Source organism: Physella acuta, unplaced genomic scaffold, assembly GCF_028476545.2.
Source record: "Physella acuta isolate Inbredline_101_S28 unplaced genomic scaffold, ASM2847654v3 ptg001063l, whole genome shotgun sequence".
Taxonomy (NCBI): Eukaryota; Metazoa; Mollusca; class Gastropoda; family Physidae; genus Physella; species Physella acuta.
The window spans coordinates 865,927-876,692 of NW_026732580.1; the positions used below are offsets into that span (position 1 = coordinate 865,927).

Consider the following 10,766-nt stretch of genomic DNA (forward strand, 5'->3'; position numbering starts at 1 on the left):
TGTTATTAAACTTGTTAAAAGTGCTTGAGCAGAACTCTCTCTCATAAATGACACACAATTTCAGCACAATCAAAACAGTGAAAAACATAAGACAGTTTTAAGTGAAAATAGTTTAATTCATAATCTTATGTCACTCAGCAGTACTAATTGCTATGATGTTTCTATTTGCTTGTATAAAAATGTTATCAAGTAGACTGAATACTACAAATATTATTATTAAAAAACTGATTAGTATTTGAAACATACCCTATTTTAGGTATTTTAAAAAGTGTTACAGAGCCTGCACCACATGAAACGACAACACCTTCCATTTATTTCATTGCAAAAATATTTCAATTCCTTATCATCAAGAAAGTTATTGAACAAAAGAAAAAGTGTTTTTGAACAGTAGCTTTAAAAAAAAAGAGTATTATAAAGAACAAGTTATTAAAAATGATAAAATAATGTGCATAAAAGCATGTCAAAAAATAACATGCATTACATTTTTAAAAGACTAATATATCAAAGTGACTATTTCTTTAGGGGTTCCTTCCTGTACAATACTATTTTATTTGGAAAAATAATTATTTAAATAGGGAACAATAAAACCCTTATGAAACAATTTGAATATACTATTACAACAGTCTGTATGTTAGAATTAATTTAAAAACAAATCAAGTAAATCCTATTCATTAGGGGTAAGATTATTATATATTGAAGCAGAAATATTTCACAAAAGCAACATTTTCATTGACACAGAAAACAAATTCCTTTCAGCAAAAATTTAAAAAAGTGCTAGTTTAAATAAATCAGTTTAATAGTTGTAAAAATATTTTTAAATTATCACTTTTTAAAGCTTAGATTCTGGTATTTTGTGCATACTAATACATTATTTGTCACGCACACACGTCAATGAAAAGTGCTCAATTGAAGTTTAACAAAAGAGTCATTAATTTAATAAAAACAAAAATTCTTAAAAATTAAGTTAAATACTAACAGTTTCTAATAGAATTATGTACACACACAAAAAAAGAACGAATCTGAAAATATTGTACAAGGTTACCACTGAAAGGAATGTCTGTATTCATTCTTCACACACTGCTTTATTCCTTCTGTATTCAACAAAAAGAGAAAGACATTGATACAAAACTGCAAACAGAATTTATTTTTTTAAATTTTCACAGATTTAAATGAATACTTTTCCAAAAGTTTAGTAAAGGTATTTTAGCTCTATAAATAAAAAAATAAAAAATTAAAACCAGGAATAAGTTAACCTAAAATATTTGAAACATGTTAGCAAGCAGACAATGTTTCAGAGGATCATGAAAGACAAGGTCAACAAATTAAAAGATACACTCAAGACTAAATTTAGGAATATATGTACAATTAAATGTTAGTCTTTAAAAATTAAAAACTTTTATATTGCAGATTATCTTATACTTTTAAGGTCTGATTAATATTAGTTGTAACTGATTTATCATTTAAAATTTTAAACAAAAAGTTTGAACATTCTATTACAACAAGTACACCATGATTTTAGAAAATTAAAACATACGCTTTCAAGATTAAAAATTAGGGAAATAAAATAAGCGCATTAAAAAAGGCAAACAGAAAAGCATGAGGTAAAATATTAAAACCAAGGTTAAGAATAAAGAAAACTAGAAATATTGAGCTGCCATAAGGTTTGAGGATTAGGTATTTTTTGCTGACATAACATTAATATGCACTGCATTACAAATTTTGCAATAAGCTATAAAATAAAAAAAATCTTAGTTTTTTATTAGTACAAATGGAAAACAATCTCAAATATTGGCAGGTAGGGTGGGATAGAGAGGATCACAGCACTCTTAGTTGACCTGATACTGGTTCCTGCTGTCTGCACTGATAGGCTGATAGGCAGTAGACTTGGTGCGCATCTTGCGTATAATGGAGTAGATGCCTCCTACAATGATGATAATGACAGGTATACCCAAGCCAGCTGATATAGTTATGATGACTGTGGCAGATATTGTGTCCTCAGGTGGTGTGCCATAGCCTATTGCAGCAGTCCTGTTGATGATTAAGACAAATAGAATATAATAAACATTATTTAACTTAGATTTAATGCACAATTGCTGAGTTGTAAAATTAAGTTTAAAATTTTTACACCAAGAAATCTAATGAAACAGTTTATACAATCAAGCAGTTAAAAATTCTGTAATTAAAATTTAAGACAAGTTAACTGAATATTTCTAATCATGTAAGACTGTGTTTTATATTGTTGGTTAAATCAGCAAAGATTTTAGACATCACTATAGTTTTATTACCTAGGACAAATGGACACATTTACCCCAGACGTCCCTATATAGAAAAAGCCATGTATAAAAACAGCAATTTTCCCAGCTCTTGTTTTTTTTTTAAATTTTGAATCTGATATTTTTGCTTTTTCTTTTAGTAGAGAATTTAGACAAAAGTGGAATGGCAGATTGAGATACAATTTTGTAATTTAGAATATTAATTCCACTATTTGGTGAGATGGTAGGCATGTTTACTAATTTAAAGGAAACAAAATTAGGATCTTACCAAACAGAGTAGTTATTTTTTACATAGAATCCATCTTTAGGAATGCCAAAAGAGATGTTGGCAAACTTCATTTTATATTCTTCTTCATGCCATAGAGACTCACTAATAAAGGCAGCAACAACTGTATTGTTAATGAGCGAAGATTCTAGAGTGGCGTTGAGGTCATTCAGGTTCTTCAGCTTGTAGTAGTTCACTTTAGATGCAGTGTTGCGTCCCCTGGATTTACTGATGTATGACACAGGTTTCCACTGAAAAAATCCTGAAATATCCTTGCGTTGTGGGTTGGTCAACCAATCAATGATCTGAAAATATAAAAATGTGAATTGGTTAATGAAACAGACAAAAAATTAAACTGCTTGGTGAATAAATATTAAATTATACAAAAGAAGTATGTAGTTGTTTGTTCAGTAAGGTTAATCTCTATAGTACTTAAAAAAACACCTGGATTTATTGTACTTAGCACCAGGTAAAGCATGCACCAAAATGAAAGTTTAAACAATCTAAAGGCTGATGTTATAGAAGAGATTTAAGTATTCTTTACAAACCAAATTACCTGAAAAACACCGGGTGTATATTCATCATCAATGGACTCAGTCTGTTCAACGTCCATCTCTTTGGTATGCATATCAGACTTACTGACCACAACAGCCTCTAGAGCAAACCTTGAATTGTTGAAGGATGGTGTAAAATTGGCCATAATGAAGTCAAACATGGTTTCATTGGCCCCATATAACAAGCAGGGCAACTCTGAGGCTCTGCCATTATCTCCCTTGACTGAAAACTATCAGATAAAATAGAAAATTGTCAATACCCAAAGAATACAAATTGTGCATGTTTGATAAATCACTCGAGATATGTATAAATAAATGTATATTATTAAAAAAAAAAAACTTACAGTAAAGCTAATGGTTCCATTATTTGTTTCTGAAGTTTCATCCATAACCTCTTTGCTGATGTTAAACACAAAGGAGTTTGTTTTTTCATTCACTGAGACATTTTGCCATGGGAATTCATTAAAGTCTCTGATCAACCATCTGGTAGTGTCTTTCTTTTGATTAGCTTCCAAGTCTGCTGAGTCATCTTTGTCATCGTACTCAATTAACTGATTAAAAAACATACAAGATTAATATCATATCACATTTTACAGATAAAAAAGCATATTAAAATGTATTTCAGTATGTTTATTTGTATTTATACATATATCCAAACAACGGTCTAGACTCTGGACTTAAATCCCTGATTTAAAGCTGGTTTTTGGGTCCATTAAGTAGGACACAGGCCTAGAAAAGAGGTTGCCGATAGGCTGGCCATAAAATCTTTTTGTTACTCATGGCCACATAGCTGAAGCTAGTTGCTCTATCAACAGTCAGGCATGGAAGCATTCTTGTCTTGCGTGAGCTAAATGAAAAGAATAAAAAAGACCATGCAATATTCAGAGCCACCACCTTACTTACTCTGGTAAATGCCACAGCAAATGTGTAATTGATATTAACTTTCTTTTCACCAAAATTGATAGCTCCAAATATGGAGGATTCATTTAACATTGTCCAGTTAAAAAATAAGCTGTTGTCTTCTCCAGTAGTTCGGACAAGCAGCACTGTAGGCAGTCCAATGGTGCTGAAGACATAGTGGAGGATGTCATTGTTGGTTGTCGCTGCTTTAGCATACACAACATTTCTACCTGCTAGTCTTGCCTCTTCACATTCATTTTTATCACAATCAGGCCAAGGTGTTATTGTTACCTGAATTTTAAAAAAAAATAATTTAAAATATTACTTTCTATACATTTTATTTTGCATTACTTTCAATAATTTTTAATGTTTTGAATTTTGTGTGCTATAAGCACAAATAAGGGTGTGGTTGCAAAGGTCTAGTTTCAATTTTAAAATAGTGTACGAACCCTGGTTCTAGTCATTTTTAATATTTTTGTAATCCTTTTTATTATTTTTGTAATCATTTTTACTATTTTGGTAATTTTACTTGGCCTAGCAGCTAGCTAGATCTAATTAATTAATGGTCTCAAATCAGCTACGCAAGCCAAATAACATTTTAATTGTATTGTATTTTTCTTCAATAAACCTGGAAAAAAGGAAAATTTACTTAGGCCCCCTAGGCCTAAAGCCTAAAACTAAATTTAATTTATTATTTAAAATTTCAATAAAAATTTTAAATTTGGTAAAAAAAAAATAAGCAAGTCTCAAACTCACTCCAAAAATAAATTTAAAAAAAGGTAAAATACTTTTTTAAAAGTTAAATTCTACAAAATGACAAAAAAGGATATGAAAAGAATTGCTAAGTACTTTTCTCTTGGTATTGTCGCTTAATACGGATAGTATTTGAACAGCCAAAAGTAATAGGAATCCTTTAGAGATCAGCGCCATCTTGACAATTCTTTTACCATATGACTTGGTCATGTGATTCTGCTTAGACATAAAAATGTCATCCTAGCTACTGAAAAATAACATTAACTACATTAACACATTTTCAAAAACATTTAATAACTCTTTTTAAAAATTCTTTATACTTTACGTGTAGCGTAACATTTATCAAATTTAAAAGACATTGGGTTTATGATTTTAATGTTTGTTATGCTACTCTGTGTGTTTAAAAAGTTTCCTTATTTTTATTGGCGAATTTGAACAAAACTAAAATTTCAGTAGATGGGCATCTGATCACCATGTCGCTATGAAACTAAGTGAAGTTGCTGAGTACCCTCTAGGGAAGTTAATGCCATTATAAAAATAAAATATTGGAAGAGGTTGGGCTCCGTTGCCAGAGTGTAGTCTAGCGCCTCAGCCCTTTCTTCTCCACGAACACTATGGCGCCTACATTCGTTTTAAAGAGCACCATTCACAAAGGGTACGGTAGGCTAATATAATCGATGACTAAATTGATTCAGGGGCTACCTTCGTTTTAGCATCCGTGAACCGCTGATTAGATTCACAGATGTCAGGGGTACTTCCATGCTGTCCTTTAAAACTGAGCACCCTTGGGTGCCAACTGATCAACATCCCAGTCAGCACACATATATTGGCCCAATATTGGCTAAACATTGGTTACCAATATTGGCTACATATTGGTGCAACATTGGCTTAACCTTGGCGAAACATTGGTAGTGAAACTCGGCATGATGTTGGCGCAATGTTGGCACAATATTGGCTATATCCCGGCTACATATTGGCCCAACATTGGCTAGATCTTGGCCAAATATTGGCTATATCCCGGCTACATATTGGCCCAACATTGGCTATATCCCGGCTAAATATTGGCCCAATATTGGCTACATCTTGGCTCAATATTGGCTATATCTTGGCCCAATATTGTCTATATCATGGTTACATCTTGGCCCAATATTGGCTACATCTTGGCTCAATAATGGCTATATCTTGGCCCAATATTGGCTATACCTTGGCTCATCCTGTATTATATCCTGGCTACATCTTGGCCCAATAATGGCTATATCTCGGCTATACCTTGGCTCAGCCTGTATTATATCCTGGCTACATCTTGGCTCAAATTTTTATTTTTAGCATACAAAAAGATCCATTCTCATATCAGTCATAATATTTACAAAGGTAATTTCAAAATGTGAAAGAAATTTTAATCAAAATGTAGTAAAGCAGCAATACATACACAAGAACTGCTCATCTATTAAAATCTGTATTATACCATCCATTCAATTGTAAGAAAATTATAACTATACTATAAAGTATTGATTGAAAAAGAATATGTAAATAATAGTGTAGTAACTTTCATTTTGACTTTTATACAAACAAATTAAAACAAATATACAAAACATTTTCATATAATGTAACAGATGTTAAGCAGGCCTACAGTTTAAATTAAACTAATGTAAAAACTTAATTTACTGTACAAGAATACAGAAGCTGTAAACATAACATTAAAAATAAAAAGTATAAAATATTTGTCTAACAACATTTAATTGCATAGCTCGTTTAAGTATTCTAATTAAGGTTTACATTTTAATGCTGGACCAGTCTGCCTTGTCCATAAATAACAGAACGAAAATATGTTCAGGATCTCTAGATTATAATTGTGGTTAAATAGTGTTGAAATGAATGCCATTGTGTATACAAAATGTACAATCTTTCAAAAGACAGATGGTTCGAGGGTTTATACGCATTGTGTAGAACAGGAATATCACTGCGATATTCAATAAATGTTTTTTTGTCTCGAGTATGAGGTATTTAATTATAGTAAACTGAATATATATTAATTTACTTCATTAATTAGAAATAAATATCACCAGCAGAAGTATTGTCAATACAAATGTTGCAAGCTTTTTTCAGATTGTACAGTGAAACTAAATAATGAAAGAAATTTGCAACTAATTCTTTAAAGAAAAAAATGTCAATTGTATATTTCATTTAGGGCATTAAATCTACACTAAACATACATACAATGCCAACTTAAATTATTATATTATTACAAAAGGAAACAATTTATTAATTTAAAATCAGCATTGTTCTTAGACTATTTTGGTAAGAGCATCTTTTCTTTTCGTTAAGCACTTAAATGCAATATGTATTAAACTGTTAACCTGATCCATCTGATCAAATTTTTTTTTTTAAATCTGATCTAAAATTATTACGAAAATCACTGTTGTCCTCATTCTTGTGGACCCTTGTGGAGCTGAGAGACACAACCACACCTCTCTATATTTTTATACTTGGTTTTAGGAGATTCCCCAAAGTAGTGTCCATAACACTCTGCCTGCTTGTGTTTTGTTGGTTTCTGATATTTTCCATGTTTGTTTTGGATAACAAACTTTCTCTTTCCTTTGGGATTCAAATCCAATAAAAGCCTGGTTGTTGATTTGTGCAAGGTATGTCATAATCCATCCACATTCTAAAAAAGAAAAGTTACACACTTAAAGTCATTTATGAAATAATTACAACCATACACTGCTCATTTTGCACTAAATTTATTATGTTTATTTTATTTTGCACTGCACTGAACATACAACAAGAAGCCCCTAACATCATGTTTGCTACCTTGTAACGATATATTATATAGGTATAAAGACTGGTGGTCTGGGGTGTTCATGCTACCCAGGTAACACTTATACTGCATATATATATATATATATATATATATATATATATATATATATATATATATATATATATATATATATATATATATATATATATATATATATATATATATATATATATATATATATATATATATTTATAAACAAAAGTGAAAAAAAAAGACCTGGTAATAAAAAAAATAATAGTATGTATATAAATATTATAAACCCCTTACCCTATGTCTCTGAGTTAAGAAGGTGCCAGACAACTTTTGAGCAATTTCATCAACTTTATCAATTCAGTAATTGAACGATTAGACCCTTCAGAGTGACCCAGAAGTAATGCTTGTGGTCTGAAATTATTTTACTAATATCAGTAAAGGCATTAACTACACATGCTGATCATTACATGCAAGCAAAAATTACTAAATGAAAATTATTATTCACTTTGAAACAATGTAAACTTACAGTTGTTAAGTGTTAAGAACATTTAGTCATTTTCTGGTGTAGCCAGTATTTGGTGAAGTATCAAGCAGTGGGGACCTTATAATTTATTAAAGATTGATATATCTCCAGTGGGCTGATTGATATACACAACACCTGGAGGCCTGAAAATAAATGGCATTCTTAGTTATTAAATATAATAATAAAATGAGTGAGTGATACAATAAATGATAGCCAGATTAGATACTAATTTTTAAGTATCTCTGTTTATTTGATCTCTGTATATAAAGGATTGTGTAGTCAACACTATATCTAGCCACCTTTTTTATTTCATAGTCTTAAATTGGGTATATATCAGACTTAGGTGAACTGATGAATGTACTACTAACTTGGCTTTATGTTTAGCAATAGTGTCCTCAACCATTTGCCTACTCTGTCCTCTATATGATAATATGAGTAGTGTTGATCATTAAGTATGGCTTACTAATAGTACCATCTTATCGCTGTTGGTCATGAAATTAAGTGTTGCTCTGAAATCTCCACACTACTATTTACACAACTTACATCTTATTCATCAAAACATGCATTAGACTGGAATCCCCAGGGAAAAAGGAGGGTGGGCCGGCCAAGGAAAACATGGAAGAGAACGGTTGAGGAGGAGGCGAAAACAGCTGGGCTCTCATGGGCACAGATTAGAGGAGCAGCCCAAAACCAAGTCCGCTGGAGATGTGTGGTTGCAGCCCTTTGCTCCCCAGGGGCCACAATGGAGTGATGATGATGACATCTTATTCTCCCATAGGGAGCTGTAACAGTAATAGAAATTTGAATGACAATCTTGAATCAATTTAGAATTCTAGTTGACTATTTTTTTTTCAAAATTAATACCTATCAAAATACACTGTTTAACATGTAGAAATTTGTTCTATAATTGTGTCTACTGTTCCTCTCTCTCTCTCTCTCTCTCTCTCTCTCTCTGAATTAATTATTAAAGACAGTTTCAAATCCTTACACAAATAGGCCTAGAACAATAAAATTAAGTTTTTTAAAAAGTTAAAGTGAATGATTATTTATTAATTTATAAACATTTAAGCCCCCCCCCCCTTTCCCTGTGCGTGATAATTATACCTAAAGTTGAAAACCAATAAATACATCGATCTATCAATAATCAATATAACCCCAAATGTACTTGCATACTTTTCAATACAAAAAAAAAGTGCTGTCAAAATTAACCGCCCTCTGATTACGATTTTTAGTTATTTAGTATTATTAGAATCTAGATCTATCTAGATCTATCATAAAGGTCATTAAAGGAGATTATTGTAAAATGTAATTATAGCCTAATGCCAAAATAAACAGAATATAGACTCTAGTATTATTAATATATAGATCTAGATCTAGACTAGATCTAGGCTCGGTAATCCCTTAGTTTAGCGTCGGTTATTATTCCGGAATCGTATAGCAGTAAAAAACAGTAAAACAATGTCAAAGTCTGTCACACACTTCCGGAATTCACCGGAAGTACTGTAAACCATACTTTATTTGGCGTCATCTTTTATTTTTATACAGAATATTTAACATTTGGATAGATTTATTTTTGTAATCATTTTTACATTTTGTAATCATTTTTACTATTTTCGTAATCTAGATTTTTTTAACTTGGCCTAGCAGCTAGATATCTAGCTAGATCTAGATCTAATTAATTAATGGTCGCAAATCCGCTGCAAGCCAAAAACATTAAATTATTACATTTGACTTCATTATTTATATTATATTAATATATGTTTTTTTTTAGATCTACTAATTTAAAACTTCTATTAGATTTATATTTATTCTTGTTTCCTTTTGTCGAATTAAACTTAAAAAATCAAAACATTAATTTACTACAATCGACTTTCAATTTATTTATATTTCAATGGTCAAATAAACCATGGTTTACCGTAACTCTAATTACCGAGACTCAACAAACATTACCCGATAATTTCCGACGCTAAACTAAGGGATTACCCTAGGCTCATCATTTTATTACCTCAAATAAACTACCTTTTATAACTTTTATTTGATGACTTAGGCCCATAAAGTTAAAGTTTCCAACAAAAAAATACGAGTTTTCCAGATTCTGCATAAATACAGTTATACTACTTCTCACTGTTGAACTAAAATGGCTACAGTGGGCCTACCTGTTTTACTGTGACTGGATACAAAGTCTTTTGTTAAGAAAAATGGCGCAGGACCGGGATGCTGGCTTGCGAACAATAGGAAGGAATGTGAACAAAGGGACAATGGGCGACAGGGGGCCGGTGGCAGTAGCGCACACAATTTTAAAAAGATTAACAAAATGTTTAACACATGCAACGTAGTCTGTTATTGATGCTATGTTTACATTAGAGCATGATATTAAAAGATAAATTAATTTTAGTTAACATATATTAAGTTTAACAAGCATATTTAACTAAAATTTCTGCGGTGAATCCATAAATCAGTGTAATCTTGGCAGCCAAGGTAAAAACGGTTAAATATCAAGGTATCAAGGGATGCAAGCATGTACAAATCTTGGCTGTACCCTGGCGTAAGCTTGTCCAATGTTTGGCCATGATTACAACATTGGGCCAAGGTTGGGCCGACCCTGGTATTACATACTGTGTTAGCTGGGATGGCGCCTAAATTCGTTTTAAAGAGCGCCATAAACTAGAAAACTAGTGGCCAACTATAATCGATGACATAGAAT

At 31.3% G+C, this 10,766-nt stretch overlaps 1 protein-coding gene and 1 long non-coding RNA gene across 4 annotated transcripts; both read right to left on the reverse strand.

Annotated features, from left to right (window-relative positions):
* Window positions 1-97: 97 nt before the first annotated feature.
* Window positions 98-4,961, reverse strand: LOC131955346 (glycosylated lysosomal membrane protein B). Its single transcript, XM_059319457.1, has 7 exons — window positions 4,842-4,961; window positions 3,996-4,283; window positions 3,437-3,643; window positions 3,095-3,322; window positions 2,542-2,843; window positions 1,836-2,028; window positions 98-1,091 (listed from the first exon to the last, which is right to left on the reverse strand). Exons 1-7 carry the CDS (start codon window positions 4,953-4,955, stop codon window positions 1,083-1,085), a joined length of 1,341 nt encoding a protein of 446 aa, XP_059175440.1. The 5' UTR covers window positions 4,956-4,961; the 3' UTR covers window positions 98-1,082.
* Window positions 4,962-6,129: 1,168 nt separating this feature from the next.
* LOC131955347 (uncharacterized) lies at window positions 6,130-10,494 on the reverse strand. 3 transcript variants are annotated; one of them, XR_009388832.1, is made up of 5 exons: window positions 10,219-10,494; window positions 8,606-8,844; window positions 8,066-8,205; window positions 7,834-7,950; window positions 6,130-7,410 (listed from the first exon to the last, which is right to left on the reverse strand). It is a non-coding gene; the product is annotated as an uncharacterized LOC131955347 (long non-coding RNA). The 3 variants fall into 3 exon arrangements; XR_009388831.1 differs by lacking the exon at window positions 10,219-10,494 and having other exon boundaries at window positions 8,606-9,121; XR_009388833.1 differs by lacking the exons at window positions 8,606-8,844; window positions 10,219-10,494 and adding an exon at window positions 8,431-8,562.
* Window positions 10,495-10,766: the final 272 nt, after the last annotated feature.

What these genes read in the sequence shown, in the direction of transcription:
- LOC131955346 (XM_059319457.1), bottom strand. Translation starts at nt 4,955, where the DNA reads ATGACCAAGTCATATGGTAAAAGAATTGTCAAGATGGCGCTGATCTCT. An exon ending in ATGGAACCATTAGCTTTACT is followed by an intron (nt 3,323 to 3,436) that starts GTAAGTTTTTTT and finishes TTTATCTGATAG; the next exon opens with TTTTCAGTCAAGGGAGATAA. An exon ending in ATACACCCGGTGTTTTTCAG is followed by an intron (nt 2,844 to 3,094) that starts GTAATTTGGTTT and finishes TTATATTTTCAG; the next exon opens with ATCATTGATTGGTTGACCAA.